Source organism: Myxine glutinosa, chromosome 10 (assembly GCF_964187855.1).
Source record: "Myxine glutinosa chromosome 10, kmMyxGlut1.1, whole genome shotgun sequence".
Lineage (NCBI taxonomy): Eukaryota > Metazoa > Chordata > Myxini > Myxiniformes > Myxinidae > Myxine > Myxine glutinosa.
Window position 1 is genome coordinate 129,151,439 of NC_136270.1, and position 27,639 is coordinate 129,179,077.

At 44.6% G+C, this 27,639-nt stretch overlaps 1 protein-coding gene across 1 annotated transcript in view; it reads left to right on the forward strand.

Annotated features, from left to right (window-relative positions):
• The window catches only part of LOC137433762 (acid-sensing ion channel 1), a 673,311-nt gene extending 648,675 nt beyond the window's left edge, over positions 1 to 24,636 (forward strand). The window contains exons 6-10 of the mRNA XM_068126050.2: positions 5,706 to 5,859; positions 8,463 to 8,554; positions 12,308 to 12,387; positions 12,601 to 12,684; positions 22,775 to 24,636. Of these exons, the coding sequence (XP_067982151.2) occupies positions 5,706 to 5,859; positions 8,463 to 8,554; positions 12,308 to 12,387; positions 12,601 to 12,684; positions 22,775 to 22,903 (539 nt within the window). The 3' untranslated portion in view covers positions 22,904 to 24,636. The remainder of the gene's footprint in view (positions 1 to 5,705; positions 5,860 to 8,462; positions 8,555 to 12,307; positions 12,388 to 12,600; positions 12,685 to 22,774) is intronic.
• Positions 24,637 to 27,639: the final 3,003 nt, after the last annotated feature.

The window sequence follows — 27,639 nt, forward strand, 5'->3', positions numbered from 1 at the left end:
CACTGCAACACTCCACCGATCTGGGCTTTATGGCAGAGTGGCCAGACGGAAGCCTCTCCTCAGTGAGACACATGAAAGCACATAGAATCTTGTTTCTCACAGTCTGAGAGTCCTTTAGGTGCTTTTTTGCAAACTCCAAGCGGGCTTTCATGTGTCTTCCTTGTCACACACACAACCTGCCCAACAAGTTTCGTCCAAATCCGTCCATAACTTTTTGAGATATCCTGCTATGTATCGTTTTGGCCCCATCTCCCAATGGTGAAGAATCACTTTAAAAATTCTAGTAATCCGGATCTTCACCAAAATCTAATCCTTTCGTCCTTGTCACAAACGCTACATCTCTGCCAAATTCCGTCCGAATCCGTCCATAACTTTTTGAGATATTTTGTTCACAAACAAACAGACAAGTCAGGAGACGACGATGGTTCACGAGCGAGCGGTATACAATGACAAAGGTCAAAACCGATATTGAAAATATATAAATAGGAATGTATTATCTGTTATGAGACTAATTTGCTACACAATACCGAAAATTCGGTTCGATTCCGACAACTTTGAAAATTTGACCTTTGTGACCTTCAAAGGTCAAAGGTGGAGGATTCTGAAATTTGTTGGAAAACTTGTATTTCATTATGTATGTAATAATATCAGATCAAACAGGGGTGAAAACATAACCTCCATCCACCTTTGGTGGAAGACGTAACTAGAACGGCACTCGGTAGAGAGCATACCTCCGCCAGTCTGAACAGTTTACATTTTGTGTCGATTGATAGGCCACATTTGGATTCGGACCTGAACCAAATCCAATCAGTTTGTTCTTGTAGCCGAACCAACTCATCCACCTCCTTTTGTTATAATCCGTCCATACCTTTTTGGGATATCCTGTTCACAAACAGACAGAAAAAGAAAGGTGTGGTGCAGAGGACGATACTTGCAAAATCCATCCCCACCCTCCAGAAAAAGGTTTCCTTGGAGACATCAAATTGTCCATTTTAACATTAAAATTGACAATCTTAATCATAGTTAAGGCCAATCGGATGAAAATTGATTATTTTTCAAATGAAAATTGATGATTTTATAAGTTTGACCATGAATTGACCTTTGACCTTTTGACCTTAAAAATACTTTGTTTCCCAATTCAGTGACTCAATATGGAAATGCCGTTCACCTTCAAGTCAATCAGATAAAAATTACGATTTTAGAAATTTGACCTGAATATGACCTTTGACCTTAAAAATACTTTGTTTCCCAATTCAGTGACTCAATATGGAAATGCCGTTCAACTTCAAGTCAATCAGATAAAAATGACGATGAGCAATCTTTGGCGGCGGAGGTAAGTAGTATGCGGACCCCGATCTCCTCCAAAATCGAATCATTTCGTCCGTGTCACAAACCCTACCTGCCCATCAAATTTCGTCTGAATCCATCCATAACGTTTTGAGATATCCTGCTCTCAGACAAACAATCAGACAGACAATTAAACAGACTTGGGTGAAATTTGCGTGCACTTTTGGTGGCAGCAGTAACCAGGTGGATCATTTGCTAGTTTTAGGGATCTCGTTCGCCCGTTCCCGACGGGGGCGACAGGAAGGGCCATTTCTCTCTGGAGTATATAAATTACAGTAGATCTAGGGTCAGGTCTCAAGAACATCGGGGGTGTGTTCACTTACCAAGAACATCGGGGGTGTGTTCATTTACCAAGAACATCGGGGGTGTGTTCATTTACCAAGAACATCGGGGGTGTGTTCATTTACCAAGAACATCGGGGGTGTGTTCATTTACCAAGAACATCGGGGGTGTGTTCATTTACCAAGAACATCGGGGGTGTGTTCATTTACCAAGAACATCGGGGGTGTGTTCATTTACCAAGAACATCGGGGGTGTGTTCATTTACCAAGAACATCGGGGGTGTGTTCATTTACCAAGAACATCGGGGGTGTGTTCATTTACCAAGAACATCGGGGGTGTGTTCATTTACCAAGAACATCGGGGGTGTGTTCATTTACCAAGAACATCGGGGGTGTGTTCATTTACCAAGAACATCGGGGGTGTGTTCATTTACCAAGAACATCGGGGGTGTGTTCATTTACCAAGAACATCGGGGGTGTGTTCATTTACCAAGAACATCGGGGGTGTGTTCATTTACCAAGAACATCGGGGGTGTGTTCATTTACCAAGAACATCGGGGGTGTGTTCATTTACCAAGAACATCGGGGGTGTGTTCATTTACCAAGAACATCGGGGGTGTGTTCATTTACCAAGAACATCGGGGGTGTGTTCATTTACCAAGAACATCGGGGGGGTGTTCATTTACCAAGAACATCGGGGGTGTGTTCATTTACCAAGAACATCGGGGGTGTGTTCATTTACCAAGAACATCGGGGGTGTGTTCATTTACCAAGAACATCGGGGGGGGGGTGTTCATTTACCAAGAACATCGGGGGTGTGTTCATTTACCAAGAACATCGGGGGTGTGTTCATTTACCAAGAACATCGGGTGTGTGTTCATTTACCAAGAACATCGGGGGTGTGTTCATTTACCAAGAACATCGGGGGTGTGTTCATTTACCAAGAACATCGGGGGTGTGTTCATTTACCAAGAACATCGGGGGTGTGTTCATTTACCAAGAACATCGGGGGTGTGTTCATTTACCAAGAACATCGGGGGTGTGTTCATTTACCAAGAACATCGGGGGTGTGTTCATTTACCAAGAACATCGGGGGTGTGTTCATTTACCAAGAACATCGGGGGTGTGTTCATTTACCAAGAACATCGGGGGTGTGTTCATTTACCAAGAACATCGGGGGTGTGTTCATTTACCAAGAACATCGGGGGTGTGTTCATTTACCAAGAACATCGGGGGGGGTGTTCATTTACCAAGAACATCGGGGGTGTGTTCATTCACCAAGAACATCGGGGGTGTGTTCATTTACCAAGAACATCGGGGGTGTGTTCATTTACCAGGTTTCTTGCAGAGCAAAGTGGTTTAAACATTCGAGCAAGCACTCCATTTTTGAACCGCTGATAAGGAACGGCTATCTTGGCAAGCACTATCTAGCTGCTTGGTAACTGAACATCCCCCAGATTTTTTCCCTTTCAGAAAACAACATTTTTCAATTATCCCCACAAAGGTTTTCCCTGATTTTTAACCATCACTGAATATTACGGTGGTCTAGATTCATCTATCTATAATTCCAGTAATCTCTGTGTGTATGTTTGTATGTTTGTATGTTTGTATGTTTGTATGTCTGTATGTCTGTGACCGCTGTTTCTCGACAACCACGGGTCCGATATACTTGAAACTTGCCAGGTATATTGCTGGGGACCCGAGGATGTGCCTTTTCAAGGTTTCATATTAATCGGAGAAGTAGTTACCGAGCTATGTCCAAAAAACGATTCAACCAATCAGAGAGCAGCGAGCTATCACGTGTGTCGAACGTGGCGAACAGACTCTGCCTCGGACGGCACATTTGAGAGCGTATTCATTTATTTCACGTTGGAAAACTATGTTGCCGTTAAACTATGTTTTAAAACTAATTAAAACTAATTTGCGATTCATCGTAACTGCGATTTGCGACCTTCCGGACAGTGAAGACTGCACTTCCGGCAGCCAATCACAGAACGCGTTGTTGCGTAGGCGTGGCCGATGTGAGAGCGAGCCGAGCCGAGCGCGTGCGCCATTACGGTTCGTAATTCGATTTCTTCCGGAGAAAATAATAATTTCTCGATTTCTTATGCGCATTATTTCTCCCAATTCAGTCAGAGCGAAGGGCGGAAGCGAAGAGCGTTGTTTTTTTTGTTTACGGGCGTACGGGCGGGGTAGAGCGTACGGGTAGCGTTTTTTTTTTTTTTGGCAAGGAACGGGCACCCACGTACGGGCATGCCCTAGTATGATAAAATTTCAACATCAAAATTCCTCTGTTGGCTGCCTCCTTGTTCCACGATATCAGATGGCTCTACAACCCAAAAAGCAACAAGATCGGAGATAATTTAGAGGTCACGCCAGGTTATTGTCTACAGTCTATAGTGACATCCAGGATCTACAGTGACATCCCGAACTAGTTTCCTGCTTGCCCGGCTGCCGAGTTTGGATGGGCGACCTGGCCTGGGTAGTCTGGGTGGTATGACACGTATTCCACTTCTCAATGATGGATTTCACCGTACTCAAAGGGATAACGAGTGACTTTGAAATGATCTTATAACCCTCTCCTGAACGGTGCTTCTCCACCACCATGTCTGACTTCTTTGGAAAGATCCTTGGTCTTCATGATTACTTTGTTGGTTAACCAAGTGCCCTCTTATGGTTAAACTGCCAAAATCTCGGCTCTCTGCTCACCTTCACTCCTTCATTCCTCTTTTCTCCCGCCTCTGGAACAAACTCCCCCACTCCCTTCAATCCCACTCCTCCCTCCAGATCTTTAAAACAGCTGTTCACCACCATCTCTTATCCTCCCCCATCCAAAACCTTGATCTTTTCTACCCCCGCTAATTCACCCCAGATCCACTTTCTTGAAATTCTGACTTATTTCCTGGAAGTCCGAGCTGTGTCCATGTGGTTTATAACTCTCCCACCTCCCCCCAAGCCCTCTCCCTCCCACAGATCTCCCGATGTCCCTGCTCTCAAATGTTGTACTTGTGTGCTTCCCCCTCTCTCTCTCTCCCCATCTTGTCTCCTGCTCCCTTTATCATATGTCTTATGTTTTATGTGTTACTATGTCTTTTTGTGATCAATGTTAGCACTTACACGAGCCTCGATCTTGTAAAAAAAAAAACAAACAAAAAAAAAAACGTGGCTTTCACCTTAAAACTCCTGAGATAAGTGTGGGAGATTAATTTTCAAGTGTAAGCACTAATTACATACAGGTGAACCTATTAAACCCTATTTTGTCACCTTACAAACAACTAATTTGCTCCTGAAGTGATTTAGGGTTAATTAGGCAAAGGTTTTGAATAATTGTGCAACTGAGAATCATCTGATTACCTCCGCTACCGCAGGTGGATGGAGGTTATGTTTTCACCCCTGTCTGTCTATTTGTATGTCTGTCTGTGAACAAGATGTCTCAAAAAGTTGTGGACAAATTCGGACGAAATTTGGCAGAGATGTGTAATACGAGACAAGGACGAAATGATTCGATTTTGGCTCAGGTCCGAATCCAGATCAGGCCTATCGGTGGGATACAAGACATAAACTGTTCAGCCTGGCGGAGGTGTGCGCTCCACCGAGTGCCGTTCTAGTTTTCTCTGTTTATCCAACCAATTCACATTTTATCTGCATTTTTTAGCTTTATCACTTTGGAGTAGTTTGTGAAGACTCTATGTGTTAGGTTTGATTTGAAAACATCATGAAATAAGCTCGGGTGACATCAAAATGTGAAACCTTTGGGGGCGGGAGGGGGGGGGTGAATACATTTGCAGGTCACTGCATGGAGGTATACTCTCTACATTCCTGAAAAGCTGACTCCAAAATCTACATTCACTCCTTACATTAATTATCGAATCCATTATCTCATTAACAATCTTAACATCCATAATGCTGATTGTACTTGCTCAAACAGTCAATGGAATCAACATTTAGCTCCAATGATGCCAAATGTATCATCCCGCTAAATTCTTTCTCCTAATGATGGAATTTCTCCTCAACCTTTGAATGAGGCTTAAACATAATTAGGGTTACAAGCTGTTGTTGCATGTGTTGTGTGGACAGATTTCCTGTTCGAGAACGACAGCGAATTCTGTGTGTGTGAAAGTCCCTGCAACATGACTCGCTACAACAAGGAGCTGTCCATGGTGAGGATTCCAAGCCAAGCATCTGCCAAGTACCTGGCGAAGAAGCTCAACAAAACGGAGACGTATATCGCGTAAGCGCTGATACGCTGCTTCCTCCTTCATATGCAGCACGAGGCTGTGGAGTGTGGCTAATGTGGATTGTGGCTGATGTGGGGTGTGGCTAATGTGGGGTGTGGCTAATGTGGGGTGTGGCTAATGTGGGGTGTGGCTGATGTGGGGTGTGGCTGATGCGGTTATGCCGCTGATGTGGGGTGTGGCTGATGCGGTTATGCCGCTGATGTGGGGTGTGGCTGATGCGATTATGCCGCTGATGTGGGATGTGGTTATGCTGCTGAAATGGGGTGTGGCTAATGCGGTTATATGGCTGATGCGAGGGTGTGGCTGATGCGGCTGATGTGGGATTATGGCTGATGGTGTTATGCCGCTGATTTGGGGTGCGGCTGATGTGGGGGTGCGGCTGATGTGGGATTATGGCTGATGTGGGATTATGGCTGATGTGGGGGTTGTGGCTGATGTGATTATTCCGCTGATGCAGGGGTGCGGCTGATGTGGGATTATGGCTGATGTGGGATTATGGCTGATGTGGGGGTTGTGGCTGATGTGATTATGCCGCTGATGCGGTTATGCTGCTCAAGTGGGGTGTGGCTGATGTGGTTTTGCGGCTGATGCGCGGGTGTGGCTGATGCGGCTGATGTGGGATTATGGCTGATGGTGTTATGCTGCTGATGTGGGGGTGCGGCTGATGTGGGATTATGGCTGATGTGGGGGTGCGGCTGATGTGGGATTATGGCTGATGTGGGGGTTGTGGCTGATGTGATTATGCCGCTGATACGGGGTGCGGCTGATGTTGGATTATGGCTGATGTTGGGGGTGCGGCTGATGTGGGATTATGGCTGATGCGGGTGTGCCGCTGATGCGGTTGTCCCGCTGATGTGGGGTGTGTGGCTCATGTGGCTGATGTGGGAGTATGGCTGATGTAGTTGTGCCGCTGATGTGGGGGGGGTGGCTCAGGCGGCTGTGCAGGTGATGTAGGAGTATGGCTCATGCGGCTGTGCAGCTGATGTGGGAGTGTGGCTCATGCGGCTGTGCAGCTGATGTGGGGGTGTGGCTGATGCGGCTGTGCAGCTGATGTTGGGGTGTGGCTGATGCGGCTGATGTGGGGGTGTGGCTGATGCGGCTGATGCGGCTGTGCAGGTGATGTAGGAGTATGGCTCATATGGCTGTGCAGCTGATGTGGGAGTGTGGCTCATGCGGCTGTGCGGCTGATGTGGGGATGTAGCTGATGCGGCTGTGCAGCTGATGTGGGGGTGTGGCTGATGCGGCTGTGCAGCTGATGTGGGGGTGTGGCTGATGCGGCTGTGCAGGTGATGTAGGAGTATGGCTCATGTGGCTGTGCAGCTGATGTGGGGGTATGGCTCATGCGGCTGTGCAGCTGATGTGGCAGTATGGCTCATGTGGCTGTGCAGCTGTTGTGGGAGTGTGGCTCATGCGGCTGTACAGCTGATGTGGGGGTGTGGCTGATGTGACTGTGCAGCTGATGTGGGGGTGTGGCTCATGCGGCTGTGCAGCTGATGTGGGAGTATGGCTCATGCGGCTGTGCAGCTGATGTGGGAGTGTGGCTCATGCAGCTGTGCGGCTGATGTGGGGGTGTGGCTGATGCGGCTGTGCAGCTGATGTGGGGGTGTGGCTGATGTGACTGTGGGGGTGTGGCTCATGCGACTGTGCAGCTGAGGTGGGGGTGTAGCTCATGCGGCTGTGCCACTGATGCAGGGGTGTGGCTGATGGTGCTACTGATAGCTTGCCCACTCTTTGAGAAGGACACCATGGGATCTTCAATGTCCACCAACGAATGTCAGCAGATGGGATGCCCGTTTATTATCCAATCTTAGGGACAGCTCACACATTAATGAATCACCCTTCCTGTGAAACATCAGGATGACAGTTTATATCAGGGTCAGGCTCAAACACAGGCTCGATGGTTTAGAGGTGAATGTGCATACCTCTAGGCCATCCCTTCAGCCTTCTGATACATTGATGAACCTGTACCCTCACTAACAGTCATGTAACTCGTAGTTGTCCCCCGTCGCACAGCGTAGCGAAAGGGGGACTATGGCTTTCCCTTCCGTCCGTGTGTCCGTGCGTGTGTGCGTGCGTGCGTGCGTAAGCGAAGGACCGCATTCTAATTTGGTGTGTGGGTGCAACCCACGTCAAAATCAAAGATGGCCGCCACCATGTATGTCTGATGCCATGTATGTCTGAACCTTGTGAGATGAATATCTTGAAAAATAAGCGAAGTACCAACTTCTAATCTGGTGTGTGGGTGTATCTAGGCATAAGGAAGAACGCTATTGAAAATTGGGTCGCCACGTCAAAATCCAAGATGGCCGCCTCCATGTATGTCTGAACCTTGTGAGCGAAATATCATATCATAGCATGTTTTCTGCGTCTTCCACTTTGTCAACTCACATCACTTCACCGACGGGGGACCTAGGGCGTAACGCTTGTTCAACTTACAAACCCATTTATTTGCATATTTAAGACATTCAATCACATGCTGCTCCTTTCTTACACTTTCCTTCTGTCTCTCTCACTCTCTTTCAGCCCACACCATCTACCTGATTTCCTCATGAGACAACTATGACTATAACGTTTTAAAATCTTCTTCTTCCTGCAGAGAAAATCTTCTTGTGTTGAACATCTTTTTCGAGACCCTGAACTACGAGACGATAGAACAGACCAAAGCTTACGAAGTGGCGAGCCTGTTGGGTGAGTAGTGTGAACACACCATTTGTATGGCACATATGCGTGACCCTCACACTAACTACTCCACCATGGATCGATTAAGGGAAGTCCCAGGAAAGACCGATAATTACATTTTGCTGATCTAGCGAGGTCTGCATAGCATGTTCCATCCGCAGGATCTCTTCCAAGGGATCACACTCTCGGGAAGAAAATCAGATGAGGTATTGCCTCGCATGGTAAAATGACTCAGAGGGGCTTCAAAATAAATATATTATTAATCCAGAAATGGAGTACCATTACCATTGCATTTTGGATGGGAGGCTGCGTAGCTTCAAAAAGTTGGACCTCTGAGAGCATGATGGGGTCGCACCATCATGCCCATTGTGGGATGGGATGCACACCGCACCATCATTCCCATCATGGGATGGGATGCACACTGCACCATCATGCCCATCATTGGATGAGATGTACACCACACCATCATGCTCGTTGTGGGATGGGATGCACACCGCACCATCATGCTCGTTGTGGGATGGGATGCACACCACACCATCATGCTCGTTGTGGGATGGGATGCACACCACACCATCATGCATATTATGGAATGGGATGCACACCACACCATCATGCTCGTTGTGGGATGGGATGCACACCACACCATCATGCGTGTTATGGAATGGGATGCACACCGCACCATCATGCCCATTGTGGGATGGGATGCACACCGCACCATCATGCCCATGGTGGGATGGGATGCACACCGCACCATCATGCCCATGGTGGGATGGGATGCACACCGCACCATCATGCCCATGGTGGGATGGGATGCACACCGCACCATCATGCTCGTTGTGGGATGAGATGCACACCACACCATCATGCTCGTTGTGGGATGAGATGCACACCACACCATCATGCTCGTTGTGGGATGGGATGCACACCACACCATCATGCTCATTGTGGGATGGGATGCACACCACACCATCATGTTCGTTGTGGGATGGGATGCACACCACACCATCATGCGTATTATGGAATGGGATGCACACCACACCATCATGCTCGTTGTGGGATGGGATGCACACCACACCATCATGCGTATTATGGAATGGGATGCACACCGCACGATCATGCTCGTTGTGGGATGGGATGCACACCACACCATCATGCGTATTATGGAATGGGATGCACACCGCACGATCATGCTCGTTGTGGGATGGGATGCACACCGCACATTCATGCCCATCATGGGATGGGATGCACACTGCACCATCATGCCCATCATGGGATGGGATGCACACCGCACCATCATGCCCATCATGGGATGGGATGCACACCGCACCATCATTCCCATCATGGGATGGGATGCACACTGCACCATCATGCCCATCATGGGATGGGATGCACACTGCACCATCATGCCCATCATGGGATGGGATGCACACTGCACCATCATTCCCATCATGGGATGGGATGCACACTGCACCATCATGCCCATCATGGGATGGGATGCACACTGCACCATCATGCCCATCATGGGATGGGATGCACACTGCACCATCATTCCCATCATGGGATGGGATGCACACTGCACCATCATGCCCATCATGGGATGGGATGCACACTGCACCATCATGCCCATCATGGGATGGGATGCACACTGCACCATCATGCCCATCATGGGATGGGATGCACACCGCACCATCATTCCCATCATGGGATGGGATGCACACTGCACCATCATGCCCATCATGGGATTGGATGCACACTGCACCATCATGCCCATCATGGGATTGGATGCACACTGCACCATCATTCCCATCATGGGATGGGATGCACAATGCACCATCATTCCCATCATGGGATGGGATGCACACCGCACCATTATGCCCATTGTGGGATGGGATGCACACCGCACATTCATGCCCATTGTGGGATGGGATGCACACCGCACCATCATGGGATGGGATGCACACTGCACCATCATGCCCATCATGGGATGGGATGCACACTGCACCATCATGCCCATCATGGGATGGGATGCACACTGCACCATCATTCCCATCATGGGATGGGATGCACACCGCACCATCATGCCCATGGTGGGATGGGATGCACACCGCACCATTATGCCCATTGTGGGATGGGATGCACACAGCACATTCATGCCCGTTGTGGGATGGAATGCATGTATTGGAAACAAATTATATGATCAAAAGCATTATTTTTTAATTACCTTCTCACAGGTAACCATAGGGCCTATAAAGCATAATGAGAGGATCTGATCAAATAAAAAAACTACATCGAGGCAGGTACTTACCATTCGCTTAATCTTTCAGCAGAGTTCCAAGTTCCAACCTTCTCTGCTGCTCCCTGGCAAACTGATCCACCTTTTCCTCATCAATGTCAAAGCCGTAACTAGTGTATTTGCATTCGGGTCAACATGGACAACCTGTCTTGGGTCAAGCTCTCCTCAAAGCATTCGATTCAGTGAATCCATGGGGTGTGGTGCTGTCAGTACCTAATAACCTATACAGGAGGATGAAAGTCTGAGTCTTTAAGTCCTTGCCTTGGGGATGACCAGACGGAGGCCCCTGGAGTACCGACGGAAAGTGGATGTGGTGACGCGCTGCTCCGGCGCATGCCCCCATACCTGACCTGACTGACCTATAACCTGTGCCAAAATGATTATATGATGACAAGGCGAGCATGTCTATACAGTTGTGTCGTTTTGAACAATACTGCAAATAACAATGAAAGACAAATAACAATGAAAGACAAATAACAGTGAAAGACAAATAACAATGAAAGACAAATAACAATGAAAGACAAATAACAATGAAAGCCAAATAAAAATGAAAGACAAATAACAATGAAAGACAAATAAAAATGAAAGACAAATAAAAATGAAAGACAAATAACAATGAAAGACAAATAACAATGAAAGACAAATAACAATGAAAGACAAATACACATGAAAGACAAATACACATGAAAGACAAACAACAATGAAAGACAAACAACAATGAAAGACAAACAACAATGAAAGACAAATAAAAATGAAAGACAAATAAAAATGAAAGACAAATAAAAATGAAAGACAAATAAAAATGAAAGACAAACGACAATGAAAGACAAATAACAATGAAAGACAAATAACAATGAAAGACAAATAACAATGAAAGACAAATAACAATGAAAGACAAATAAAAATGAAAGACAAATAACAATGAAAGACAAATAACGATGCAATGCAAATAAAAACGAAAGACAAATAACAATGAAAGACAAATAAAAATGAAAGACAAATAACAATGAAAGACAAACAACAATGAAAGACAAACAACAATGAAAGACAAACAACAATGAAAGACAAACAACAATGAAAGACAAACAACAATGAAAGACAAACAACAATGAAAGACAAACAACAATGAAAGACAAACAACAATGAAAGACAAATAACAATGAAAGACAAATAACAATGAAAGACAAATAACAATGAAAGACAAATGGTTATCTGCAACTCAGTCCAACTTTATTCATTTATGCTGCTGCTCGCAGTCTCCAGCAGTTGCCAAAGATGTGGTAAACATAACTAAATGGTGTAACTTACATGTAGGTATATAGATCTGTAAGCGTCATGATCAATTTAACCAACTATTACATCAATAATAATTGTAGCTTCCCTTCCCCGACCACAGTACATTTACCATGGATGTCTGATATCAGTTGCTTTCACTAATCCTCAATTCTCTCCTTGATTTTGTTGATCAGGTGACATTGGAGGCCAAATGTGCCTGTTTATCGGAGCTAGTATCCTCACCATTCTTGAAATATTTGACTACCTATATGAGGTGAGGATCGTTTAACCTCGAGTTTTTCTGCAAACTTTCATTATAAGTACCAGAAGAAAAGAGTATTGGAATGACATGAACACATAGACGACTTCAATGTCTTCCTTGGGAGTAAACACTAGATACTCCCCTTGCTGTATCATACCTTGCCATTTGTTTTTGGACTGCAATTCTTTTTTTAAATCGTGAATTTTTTATGTTTCTTCCATACAGGTGATAAAAGATAAAACCGTCAGATACTTCCAAAGGCGAAAAAAGCAGAAGCAGTCGGGAGACAACGCTGTTCCCATGACGACGGTGTGTACGACTTCTATGTACAACACAGTGTGATCGCAGGGACGGTTTGTAATTGGCACAATAAGCAAACCACTCACGTGGTACAGGAATGGACGCCTGCATGACAGAGATCGAGCAAACAGGAGGTTAAAACAAAGTGTAAAATGGCGCTATATCTAGCAATGATGATCCAGCAAACCTGAGTTTCACACAATGCCTAAAAACAGGAATATCGTCCAATTTTGATCGAGCAAATGGGATATTTGCATACTGCCTAAAAACAAGAATATCGTCCAATTTTGATCGAGCAAATGGGATATTTGCATACTGCCTAAACACAGGAATATCGTCCAATTTTGATCCAGCAAATGGGATATTTGCATACTGCCTAAACACAGGAATATCGTCCAATTTTGATCCAGCAAATGGGAGATTTGCATACTGCCTAAAAACAAGAATATCGTCCACTTTTGATCTAGCAAATGGGAGATTTGCATACTGCCTAAAAACAAGAATATCGTCCACTTTTGATCTAGCAAATGGGAGATTTGCATACTGCCTAAACACAGGAATATCGTCCAATTTTGATCCAGCAAATGGGAGATTTGCATACTGCCTAAAAACAAGAATATCGTCCACTTTTGATCTAGCAAATGGGAGATTTGCATACTGCCTAAAAACAAGAATATCGTCCACTTTTGATCTAGCAAATGGGAGATTTGCATACTGCCTAAACACAGGAATATCGTCCAATTTTGATCCAGCAAATGGGAGATTTGCATACTGCCTAAAAACAAGAATATCGTCCACTTTTGATCTAGCAAATGGGAGATTTGCATACTGCCTAAAAACAGGAATATCGTCCACTTTTGATCGAGCAAATGGGAGATTTGCATACTGCCTAAAAACAAGAATATCGTCCAATTTTGATCTAGCAAATGGGAGATTTGCATACTGCCTAAAAACAAGAATATCGTCCACTTTTGATCTAGCAAATGGGAGATTTGTATACTGCCTAAAAACAGGAACATCGTCCAATTTTGATCCAGCAAATGGGAGATTTGCATACTGCCTAAACACAGGAATATCGTCCACTTTTGATCGAGCAAATGGGAGATTTGCATACTGCCTAAAAACAAGAATATCGTCCACTTTTGATCTAGCAAATGGGGTATTTGCATACTGCCTAAACACAGGAATATCGTCCACTTTTGATCGAGCAAATGGGGTATTTGCATACTGCCTAAAAACAGGAACATCGTCCACTTTTGATCCAGCAAATGGGAGATTTGCATTCTGCCTAAAAACAGGAATATCGTCCAATTTTGATCTAGCAAATGGGAGATTTGCATACTGCCTAAACACAGGAATATCGTCCACTTTTGATCGAGCAAATGGGGTATTTGCATACTGCCTAAAAACAGGAACATCGTCCACTTTTGATCCAGCAAATGGGAGATTTGCATTCTGCCTAAAAACAGGAATATCGTCCACTTTTGATCGAGCAAATGGGAGATTTGCATACTGCCTAAAAACAGGAATATCGTCCACTTTTGATCTAGCAAATGGGAGATTTGCATACTGCCTAAAAACAGGAACATCGTCCACTTTTGATCGAGCAAATGGGGTATTTGCATACTGCCTAAAAACAGGAACATCGTCCACTTTTGATCCAGCAAATGGGAGATTTGCATTCTGCCTAAAAACAGGAATATCGTCCACTTTTGATCCAGCAAATGGGAGATTTGCATACTGCCTAAAAACAGGAACATCGTCCACTTTTGATCCAGCAAATGGGAGATTTGCATTCTGCCTAAAAACAGGAATATCGTCCACTTTTGATCGAGCAAATGGGAGATTTGCATACTGCCTAAACACAGGAATATCGTCCAATTTTGATCCAGCAAATGGGAGATTTGCATTCTGCCTAAAAACAGGAACATCGTCCACTTTTCATCCAGCAAATGGGAGATTTGCATACTGCCTAAAAACAGGAACATCGTCCACTTTTGATCCAGCAAATGGGAGATTTGCATTCTGCCTAAAAACAGGAATATCGTCCACTTTTGATCGAGCAAATGGGAGATTTGCATACTGCCTAAACACAGGAATATCGTCCAATTTTGATCCAGCAAATGGGAGATTTGCATTCTGCCTAAAAACAGGAATATCGTCCACTTTTGATCGAGCAAATGGGAGATTTGCATACTGCCTAAACACAGGAATATCGTCCAATTTTGATCCAGCAAATGGGAGATTTGTATACTGCCTAAAAACAGGAACATCGTCCACTTTTGATCCAGCAAATGGGAGATTTGCATACTGCCTAAAAACAAGAATATCGTCCACTTTTGATCTAGCAAATGGGAGATTTGTATACTGCCTAAAAACAGGAACATCGTCCAATTTTGATCCAGCAAATGGGAGATTTGCATACTGCCTAAACACAGGAATATCGTCCACTTTTGATCGAGCAAATGGGAGATTTGCATACTGCCTAAAAACAAGAATATCGTCCACTTTTGATCTAGCAAATGGGGTATTTGCATACTGCCTAAACACAGGAATATCGTCCACTTTTGATCGAGCAAATGGGGTATTTGCATACTGCCTAAAAACAGGAACATCGTCCACTTTTGATCCAGCAAATGGGAGATTTGCATTCTGCCTAAAAACAGGAATATCGTCCAATTTTGATCTAGCAAATGGGAGATTTGCATACTGCCTAAACACAGGAATATCGTCCAATTTTGATCCAGCAAATGGGAGATTTGCATTCTGCCTAAAAACAGGAATATCGTCCACTTTTGATCGAGCAAATGGGAGATTTGCATACTGCCTAAACACAGGAATATCGTCCAATTTTGATCCAGCAAATGGGAGATTTGTATACTGCCTAAAAACAGGAACATCGTCCACTTTTGATCCAGCAAATGGGAGATTTGCATACTGCCTAAACACAGGAATATCGTCCACTTTTGATCGAGCAAATGGGAGATTTGTATACTGCCTAAAAACAAGAATATCGTCCACTTTTGATCGAGCAAATGGGAGATTTGCATACTGCCTAAACACAGGAATATCGTCCACTTTTGATCGAGCAAATGGGAGATTTGTATACTGCCTAAAAACAAGAATATCGTCCAATTTTGATCCAGCAAATGGGAGATTTGCATACTGCCTAAACACAGGAATATCGTCCACTTTTGATCGAGCAAATGGGAGATTTGCATACTGCCTAAACACAGGAATATCGTCCACTTTTGATCCAGCAAATGGGAGATTTGCATACTGCCTAAACACAGGAATATCGTCCACTTTTGATCGAGCAAATGGGAGATTTGCATACTGCCTAAAAACAAGAATATCGTCCAATTTTGATCTAGCAAATGGGAGATTTGCATACTGCCTAAACACAGGAATATCGTCCAATTTTGATCTAGCAAATTGGAGATTTGCATACTGCCTAAAAACAGGAACATCGTCCACTTTTGATCCAGCAAATGGGAGATTTGCATTCTGCCTAAAAACAAGAATATCGTCCAATTTTGATCTAGCAAATGGGAGATTTGCATTCTGCCTAAAAACAGGAATATCTTCCACTTTTGATCCAGCAAATGGGAGATTTGCATACTGCCTAAAAGCAAGAATATCGTCCAATTTTGATCTAGCAAATGGGAAATTTGCATACTGCCTAAAAACAAGAACATCGTCCACTTTTGATCCAGCAAATGGGGAGATTTGCATACTGCCTAAAAACAGGAATATCGTCCACTTTTGATCGAGCAAATGGGAGATTTGCATACTGTCTAAAAACAGGAATATCGTCCACTTTTGATCCAGCAAATGGGAGATTTGCATACTGTCTAAAAACAGGAATATCTTCCACTTTTGATCCAGCAAATGGGAGATTTGCATACTGCCTAAAAACAAGAACATCGTCCACTTTTGATCCAGCAAATGGGGAGATTTGCATACTGCCTAAAAACAGGAATATCGTCCACTTTTGATCCAGCAAATGGGAGATTTGCATACTAACTAAAAACAGGAATACCATCCACTTTTGATCCAGCAAATGGGAGATTTGCATTCTGCCTAAAAACAGCAATATCATCCAATTTTGTTCCAGCAAATGGGAAATTTGCATACCACCTAAAAACAGGAATATCTTCCACTTTTGATCCAGCAAATGGGAGATTTGCATACTGCCTAAAAACAGGAATATCGTCCACTTTTGATCCAGCAAATGGGAGATTTGCATACTACCTAAAAACAGGAATATCGTCCACTTTTGATCCAGCAAATGGGAGATTTGCATACTGCCTAAAAACAGGAATATCGTCCAATTTTAATCCAGCAAATGGGAGATTTGCATACTAACTAAAAACAGGAACATCATCCACTTTTGATCCAGCAAATGGGAGATTTGCATACTGCCTAAAAACAGTAATATCATCCAATTTTGATCCAGCAAATGGGAGATTTGCATTCTGCCTAAAAACAGGAATATCTTCCCATTTTTGATCGAGCAAATGGTAGATTTGCATACTGCCTAAAAACAGGAACATCGTCCACTTTTGATCCAGCAAATGGTAGATTTGCGTTCTGCCTAAAAACAGGAATATCATCCAATTTTGATCCAGCAAATGGGAGATTTGCATTCTGCCTAAAAACAGGAATATCCTCCACTTTTGATCCAGCAAATGGTAGATTTGCATACTGCCTAAAAACAGGAATATCTTCAACTTTTGATCCAGCAAATGGGAGATTTGCATTCTGCCTAAAAACAGGAATATCATCCAAATTTGATCCAGCAAATGGGAAATTTGCATACAACCTAAAAACAGGAATATCTTCCACTTTTGATCCAGCAAATGGGAGATTTGCATTCTGCCTAAAAACAGCAATATCATCCAATTTTGATCCAGCAAATGGGAGATTTGCATTCTGCCTAAAAACAGCAATATCATCCAATTTTGATCCAGCAAATGGTAGATTTACATACTACTGGAAAACAGGAATATCGTCCACTTTTGATCCAGCAAATGGGAGATTTGCATACTGCCTAAAAACAGGAATATCGTCCAGTTTTAATCCAGCAAATCGGAGATTTGCATACTAACTAAAAACAGGAATATCATCCACTTTTGATCCAGCAAATGGGAGATTTGCATACTGCCTAAAAACAGTAATATCATCCAATTTTGATCCAGCAAATGGGAGATTTGCATTCTGCCTAAAAACAGGAATATCATCCAATTTTGATCCAGCAAATGGGAGATTTGCATTCTGCCTAAAAACAGGAATATCCTCCACTTTTGTTCCAGCAAATGGGAGATTTGCATTCTGCCTAAAAACAGGAATATCTTCCACTTTTGATCCAGCAAATGGGAGATTTGCATACTGCCTAAAAACAAGAACATCGTCCACTTTTGATCCAGCAAATGGGGAGATTTGCATACTGCCTAAAAACAGGAATATCGTCCACTTTTGATCCAGCAAATGGGAGATTTGCATACTGTCTAAAACAGGAATATCGTCCACTTTTGATCCAGCAAATGGGAGATTTGCATACTGCCTAAAAACAGGAATATCGTCCACTTTTGATCGAGCAAATGGGAGATTTGCATACTGCCTAAAAACAGGAATATCGTCCACTTTTGATTGAGCAAATGGGAGATTTGCATACTGCCTAAAAACAGGAATATCGTCCACTTTTGATCCAGCAAATGGTAGATTTGCGTTCTGCCTAAAAACAGGAATATCGACCACTTTTGATCCAGCAAATGGGAGATTTGCATACTGCCTAAAAACAGGAATATCATCCAATTTTAATCCCGCAAATGGGAGATTTGCATACTAACTAAAAACAGGAATACCATCCACTTTTGATCCAGCAAATGGGAGATTTGCATACTGCCTAAAAACAGGAATATCGTCCAATTTTAATCCAGCAAATGGGAGATTTGCATACTAACTAAAAACAGGAATATCATCCACTTTTGATCGAGCAAATGGGAGATTTGCATACTGCCTAAAAAGAGTAATATCATCCAAATTTAATCCAGCAAATGGGAAATTTGCATACAACCTAAAAACAGGAATATCTTCCACTTTTGATCCAGCAAATGGGAGATTTGCATTCTGCCTAAAAACAGCAATATCATCCAATTTTGATCCAGCAAATGGGAAATTTGCATACATCCTAAAAACAGCAATATCTTCCACTTTTGATCGAGCAAATGGGAAATTTCCATACTACCTAAAAACAGGATTATCATCCAATTTTGATCCAGCAAATGGGAGATTTGCGTTCTGCCTAAAAACAGGAATATCGACCACTTTTGATCCAGCAAATGGGAGATTTGCATACTGCCTAAAAACAGGAATATCATCCAATTTTAATCCCGCAAATGGGAGATTTGCATACTAACTAAAAACAGGAATACCATCCACTTTTGATCCAGCAAATGGGAGATTTGCATACTGCCTAAAAACAGGAATATCGTCCAATTTTAATCCAGCAAATGGGAGATTTGCATACTAACTAAAAACAGGAATATCATCCACTTTTGATCGAGCAAATGGGAGATTTGCATACTGCCTAAAAAGAGTAATATCATCCAAATTTAATCCAGCAAATGGGAAATTTGCATACAACCTAAAAACAGGAATATCTTCCACTTTTGATCCAGCAAATGGGAGATTTGCATTCTGCCTAAAAACAGCAATATCATCCAATTTTGATCCAGCAAATGGGAAATTTGCATACAACCTAAAATCAGGAATATCTTCCACTTTTGATCGAGCAAATGGGAAATTTCCATACTAACTAAAAACAGGAATATCATCCAATTTTGATCCAGCAAATGGGAAATTTGCATACAACCTAAAAACAGGAATATCTTCCACTTTTGATCCAGCAAATGGGAGATTTGCATTCTGCCTAAAAACAGCAATATCATCCAATTTTGATCCAGCAAATGGGAAATTTGCATACCACCTAAAAACAGGAATATCTTCCACTTTTGATCCAGCAAATGGGAGATTTGCATACTGCCTAAAAACAGGAATATCGTCCACTTTTGATCCAGCAAATTGGGAGATTTGCATACTACCTAAAAACAGGAATATCGTCCACTTTTGATCCAGCAAATGGGAGATTTGCATACTGCCTAAAAACAGGAATATCGTCCAATTTTAATCCAGCAAATGGGAGATTTGCATACTAACTAAAAACAGGAACATCATCCACTTTTGATCCAGCAAATGGGAGATTTGCATTCTGCCTAAAAACAGGAATATCTTCCCATTTTTGATCGAGCAAATGGTAGATTTGCATACTGCCTAAAAACAGGAACATCGTCCACTTTTGATCCAGCAAATGGTAGATTTGCGTTCTGCCTAAAAACAGGAATATCGACCACTTTTGATCGAGCATATGGGAGATTTGCATTCTGCCTAAAAACAGGAATATCTTCCACTTTTGATCCAGCAAATGGTAGATTTGCATACTGCCTAAAAACAGGAATAGCTTCCACTTTTGATCCAGCAAATGGGAGATTTGCATTCTGCCTAAAAACAGGAATATCATCCAAATTTGATCCAGCAAATGGGAAATTTGCATACAACCTAAAAACAGGAATATCTTCCACTTTTGATCCAGCAAATGGGAGATTTGCATACTGCCTAAAAACAGGAATATCGTCCACTTTTTATCCCGCAAATGGGAGATTTGCATACTGCCTAAAAACAGGAATATCGTCCACTTTTGATCCAGCAAATGGGAGATTTGCATACTGCCTAAAAACAGGAATATCGTCCACTTTTTATCCAGCAAATGGGAGATTTGCATACTGCCTAAAACAGGAATATCGTCCACTTTTGATCCAGCAAATGGGAGATTTGCATACTGCCTAAAAACAGGAATATCGTCCACTTTTGATCCAGCAAATGGGAGATTTGCATACTGCCTAAAAACAGGAATATCGTCCACTTTTGATCCAGCAAATGGGAGATTTGCATACTGCCTAAAAACAGGAATATCGTCCACTTTTGATCCAGCAAATGGGAGATTTACATTCTGCCTAAAAACAGGAATATCGTCCACTTTTGATTCAGCAAATGGGAGATTTGCATGCTGCCAAAAAACAGGAATATCATCCACTTTTGATCCAGCAAATGGGAGATTTGCATGCTGCCTAAAAACAGGATTACGAAGCACTGTTGATTTTGTAAATGGGAGGTTTGAGTGGTGTAATCAGTGTCATCAGTGTTGTTTCTCAAGTGGAGTTGGTGCCAAATTGAGTGCACAAAGTTCTCTCCGAATCACAACTGTCACAATATGTTTGTACATAAGAAAAATGTTGTGTGTGTGTGTGTGTGTGTGTGTGTGTGTGTGTGTGTGTGTGTGTGTGTGTGTGTGTGTGTGTGTGTGTGTGTGTGTGTGTGTGTGTGTGTGTGTGTGTGTGTGTGTGTGTGTGTGTGTGTGTGTGTGTGTGTGTGTGTGTGTGTGTGTGTGTGTGTGTGCGCACTCGTGTGTGTGCACGAGCACGTGCATGTGGGTTGACACAAAATATGTGCAATGCATGTACACAACATACCACTGTACAACATGTCATGCATAATGTGTGTATACAATACAACATGTGCACGATATGTCTATGTATATATAACGCATAAAATAATAAGTGTGCACGCAATACACAGCTTATGATGTCACGCAAAACAAAGCAAAATTTGCCAAAGCAAAAACAAAACCAAACCCAACGTGTATAAATCATAATCATGCATGTGTACGTGTGCATCATGACGCATCCTCATGTGTGTGCGCATGCATGCATGTGTCTCCGCCACCGGTCCTTATCTTTCTCAGGTCCCTTTCCACTCTGGTCTGCCAAATCTCAGCCCCTCCACTCCCACACGGGTCCGCCAAATCTCCGGCCACCCTCCCATATGTCCGCCAAATCTCAAGCCCACCATCCACTCGGGTCTGCCAAATCTCAGGTCCCCCTTCCACTGAGGTCTGCCAAATCTCAGGCCCCCTTTCCACTCGGGTCTGCCAAACCATAGTCTCCCCTTCCACTCGTGTCTGCCAAATCTCAGGCCCCCCTTCCACTCGTGTCTGCCAAATCTCAGCCCCCCCCTTCCACTCATGTCTGCCAAATCTCAGGCCCCCCTTCCACTCATGTCTGCCAAATCTTAGGTCCCCCTTCCACTCGTGTCTGCCAAATCTCAGGCCCCCTTTCCACTCGAGTCTGCCAAATCTCAATCTCCCCTTCCACTCGTGTCTGCCAAATCTCAGGCCCCCCTTCCACTTGGGTCTGCCAAACCTTAGGCCCCCCTCCATGTGTGCTCATGTCCTTCTTGCGGGTTAAAATCAGCAAATCCCATCAAGCCACGGGCGCCTGCCCCAGCCCCAACCAAAGCCTCTATTTTCCGCACATTACTGTATCTCACAGAGCTCGATTCCCTGCAGGCATAACATGGATGGCTTCAAGGGAGTCACCAAATCACAGGCCCTCATTCTCGGCATGATGAGGTTGGAGAAATCCAGAAAGCTGCCAGGCCGCATCCCAGACAATCCACATGACTTTGGGGGCCACATGCATGGCACTCCGCCCACCAAATTTGCCGCCGTGTACTCCAAAGCAGCCGCATATGGCACAAATCCTCAATCTCACCTCACACTCTCACGTCCCCAATGGACGAAGCCCTACAGAAGAATGTCCGTCAAAGCCTGGGCCGTACCACCCGGCAGCAAGGGGCCCATGAGTCCCACCAAACTCCAGAGCCAGGCCGCCCAAATGCATGTCAAATGGCGCGACACCGCGACCACCATATCGTCCCATCAAATCTTCCGTTCTCAGGTCAATCTTTACTGTCTTCGAAACGTATCCACTCGATACATCTCCTGGTCCTCTCCATCTTAGGCGAGAGGAAGTTTGCATGACCGGGAAGTGTGGGGGTGGGGGTGTGCGTGTGTGTGCGTGTGTGTGTGTGTGCGCGCGTCCGTGTGCATGTGTGCGTGCACGCGTGTGTGTGCGTGTGTGTGTGGCCACACACAGTTTGAATGTGTTTTTCCCTCATTTTCTGCTTCTTGCCTCTACAGGACGAGACACTGCGTACCCACACACAAGGTGGAAGCTTTTCGTCCGGCACGTTGCCACCTCACCATCACCACCACCACTTACTGCACCAGCACGGCACAAGAGGAAACTACGAAGATTTTGCTTGTTGAGCAGACAACATGCTGCAACTCCTCAATTGCCTTTTGCAACTCTTGACCCATCGCCTTCTGAGCTTGTGCTACTTACCTGCTTTCGTTGATGTTAACACCTGCCTAATGCAGAGAAAATGATCCGACGCATGGCATTCACTCTTTTTTTATCACATTAACTACATTATCAATCTGCTTTCAACCTTCAATTCTCCAGTGCGATCTGAGCAAAGTGCCCAAAGTCTCCACGAGGCTTCTTCTCCTTCCGGAACAAGTGCGCTCAACAGGTGAGGTGGCTCCTTTTGCGTACCTTGAAATGTTCCCAGAATGCCACCTTCATCTCAAACTGTAAAACAACTGATATTCCTCTCTTTGGTACAATTTGTACACAATGCGTATAATGACTTTGTCCATCTCATCAAAGGCCAACACATGAGCAAGATTTGTCGATCTTCGGTTTCTCTACCTTTTGATCATGCCAAGGTTTGCGCAAGTTCACCTGCTTCAGGGAACCATATGAATGAGCCAGGGTGTGAATATCCAAACGGTCTAAGACTCTTCGTTTTATCGTAACGTTTGAGACAAACCCGAAGAGGTCTGTCAGAGACTTTGCCTCCAAGTATTTCAGCTCAAACAATCTCCATTACCTGTCTGCGACATATCCTACCAACAGGTGGTTGTACATAGCGACTAAGTGACCGACGGCATCAGAAATGAAAGGGAGTAAGTTGAACGTTAAACTTGAGAGGGATGAAAAAGCTGCAGAGAAAAACCAAATCTGAAACGTTCTCACCTGAGTGCAGCTTTGCCTTTGAGATCAATCACAAGGTCTTTTTACCACCAGGTAGACTCTTTTTCTATGAATTCAGCAGCTGTTGTGCTTCTCACAAGGCGGTACAGAATATTAAGGTCCTACCTGTAGAACACCTGCTTGACCTGGGTGTTGCCTCTTCAAAATGTTGTTGACGTCTGCATCTTCTGTCCCTTCAAGGTAGATGGCAAGGTTTGAATTGCCGCCCACGAGTCACCTGCCAGGATCCCACCATTGACATGCAACACTACCTGGCCATGTACCTGAATATTTGATTCTTCTGATTGTGGATATTCTTTATTTGTATGCAACTCGGTTTAAGCACAAAGCTGCAGCAACTACTGCGATCGGTTGTTTGTGTAAATCGGTCCTTTATGGACCTCTTGTTGAGATATGAGGTATGGCTCTAGGGGGTTGTGCACCAGTATAGGCCATGGGTCTAGGGGTCGTGCACTTGTATAGGCCATGGGTCTAGGGATCATGCACTTATATAGGCCATGGCTCTAGAGGTCATGCACTTGTCTAGGTCATGGCTCTAGGGGTCGTGCACCTGTATAGGTCATGGCTCTAGGGGTCGTGCACTTGTCTAGGCCATGGCTCTAGGGGTCGTGCACTTGTCTAGGCCATGGCTCTAGAGGTCGTGCACTTGTCTAGGCCATGGCTCTAGAGGTCATGCACTTGTCTAGGCCATGGCTCTAGGGGTCGTGCACTTGTCTAGGCCATGGCTCTAGGGGTCGTGCACTTGTCTAGGCCATGGCTCTAGGGGTCGTGCACTTGGCTAGGTCATGGCTCTAGGGGTCGTGCACTTGTCTATCTATGGCTCCAGAGGTCATGCACTTATATAGGCCATGGCTCTTGGGGTCGTGCACTTGTCTAGACCATGGGTCTAGGGGTCGTGCACTTGTCTAGGTCATGGCTCTAGGGGTCATGCACTTGTCTAGGCCATGGCTCTAGGGGCCGTGCACCTGTATAGGCCATGGCTCTCGGGGTTGTGCACTTGTCTAGGCCATGGGTCTAGGGGCCGTGCACTTGTATATGCCATGGCTCTAGAGGTCGTGCACTTGTCTAGGCCATGGGTCTCGGGGTCGTGCACGTATATAGGCCATGGCTCTAGAGGTCGTGCACTTGTCTAGGTCATGGCTCTAGGGGTCGTGCACATGTATAGGTCATGGCTCTAGGGGTCGTGCACTTGTCTAGGCCATGGCTCTAGGGGTCGTGCACTTGTCTAGGCCATGGCTCTAGAGGTCGTGCACTTGTCTAGGTCATGGCTCTAGGGGTCGTGCACTTGTCTAGGCCATGGGTCTAGGGGTCGTGCACGTATATAGGCCATGGCTCTAGAGGTCGTGCACTTGTCTAGGTCATGGCTCTAGGGCTCGTGCACTTGTATAGGCCATGGCTCTAGGGGTCATGCACTTATATAGGCCATGGCTCTAGGGGTCATGCACTTGTATAGGCCATCGCTCTAGAGGTCGTGTATTTGTATAGGCCATGACTCTAGTCTAGAGGTCGTGCACTTGTATAGGCCATGGCTCTAGAGGTCGTGCACTTGTATAGGCCATGGCTCTAGAGGTCGTGCACTTGTATAGGCCATGGCTCTAGAAGTCGTGCACTTGTATAGGCCTTGGCTCTAGGGGTCGTGCACTTATATAGGCCATGGATCTAGAGGTCATGCACTTGTATAGGCCATGGCTCTAGAGGTCGTACACTTGTATAGGTCATGACTCTATAGGTCGTGCACTTGTATAGGTCATGGCTCTAGAGGTCGTGCACTTGTATAGGCCATGGCTCTAGAGGTCGTGCACTTGTATAGGTCATGGCTCTAGATGTCGTGCACTTGTATAGGCCATGGCTGTAGAGGTCGTGCACTTGTATAGGCCATGGCTCGAGGTCGTGCACTTGTATAGGTCATGGCTCTAGAGGTCGTGCACTTGTACAGGCCATGGCTCTAGAGGCCATGCACTTGTATAGGTTATGGCTGTAGAGGTCGTGCACTTGTACAGGCCATGGCTCTAGAGGTCGTGCACTTGTATAGGCCATGACTCTAGAGGTCGTGCACTTGTACAGGCCATGGCTCTGGAGGTCGTGCACTTGTATAGGCCATGGCTCTAGAGGTCGTGCACTTGTATAGGCCGTGGCTCTCGAGGTCGTGCACTTGTATAGGCCATGGCTCTAGAGGTTGTGCACTTGTATAGGCCATGGCTCTAGAGGTCGTGCATTTGTATAGGCCATGGCTCTAGAGGTCGTGCACTTGTATAGGCCATGGCTCGAGGTCCTTTTGGTCCTTTCAAAGGGAGAGACCTTTTTCAAAGGGTCTTCATGGCTAATTGTATTTATTTTGCTATTGTCTGGAACTAATAGTACAGCGGATAAGCTCTCATATTTTAACAAATTGTGCATTTTTTGAGAAAAGCATGAAATTTCTAGCATAGTTAGTATATACCATAAGGTTTATTTTCAGATGTGGAGGGAAGTCAGATTTGACCTCTGAGGACCGTGAGAGGTCAAATCCAAAATGGCCGCCAGTCCACCGGGTCAAATGTTCAAACGCGCTTATAGGTGTCATTTCCAACTAAATTGGGGATGCCCATTCATTTGGTGATACTTTTGAGATCGCCAGAACTCAAGGACATGCATTTAGGTCAAGGTCAAATTACGTTAAATATCTATTTTTTATGATACTGCAGTTGGAACTGCTATTGGAAAAAGTTCATTTGAACTTTTAAAACTTTATTTTTTTCAGGTACAGGGAGGGATAGGTACAGAACACCCAACGACCAGAAATGATGAAACAAAGTGTTTACACTGCAAGGAATGATGCAATAACCTCTGAAAAAATAACTGTAGTTAACCAAGTATGTCCACAAAAGCTTACATTAAATCAAGTGCAATGATGAAAATTGGTAATGATCAAAATCTAACAGTCTCCAGAACAGAAGCACAGTGCAGTGCACTTGAGTGCAGCTTTGGCACTTGCAGCGTCCGGTGCACCCTTTCTTGCAGCCACAGTGGATCGATTTTGGCACGATTTTGATGCTTCAGGGAGAGTGCTCCAAAGAGGCTGCCACCCAGTTGTCTCCTTTGTCCAGCCAGAGTCAGATGGGTCTGGCATCTCTGGATCCATGACCAATGCCTGGTTCCAACAGTTGGCCTGGTAGCAAGTGTGCTTGATGTGCTGCTTGAGTGCTGCCTGGGTTGGAGGAATGTTCTCTAGAGTTCTACACTTCTGTGTGAAGAGCTGTTTCCTGGCATCATTCACTTCCGTGCTCTCACTGGTTCGGTCGTACGTCAGCACCACAAATCGCTCCAGCAGTAACATTGAGCCTTCACTGACCTCACTTGGCATGCCTAGGAGTTCATTGAAAGCATCATTCACTTCTAAGAAAGACTTCCAAGTTTCCCAGGCAGTCTTCTTTCCTCTGCCAGCGAATGCAGATACAGTATCGCACCCGGTGAAAGCGTGAAAGATTGGGAGAGTCAGACACTGTGTTGGATTCAATGTGGCAACCATTTCGTGAACAGCTATGTACCGAAAGCTTGACCCGACACCAAAGGCAACCCATAGCTCATCAGGAGCATCCCCAATTTAGTTGGAAATGACACCTATAATGTTTTTCTACACTATTTGGTTCCAAAATTAAGCGCGTTTGAACATTAGACTCGGTGGACTTGCAGCCATTTTGGATTTGACCTCTCACGGTCCTCAGAGGTCAAATCTGACTTCCCTCCACATCTGAAAATAAACCTTATGGTATGCACTAACTATGTTAGAAATTTCATGCTTTTCTCATAAAATGCACAATTGTTGTTATCCGCTGTACTAATATAGTCCCCCAATGAATGCTCTCCGGACTCCGGTGCTTTAACAACTCTACCAAGAAATCTGTTTCCCTGTGCTGTGGGAACTGGGGCCGCCATTTTGTATTTTTTTGACTGTGAAACATCCGCC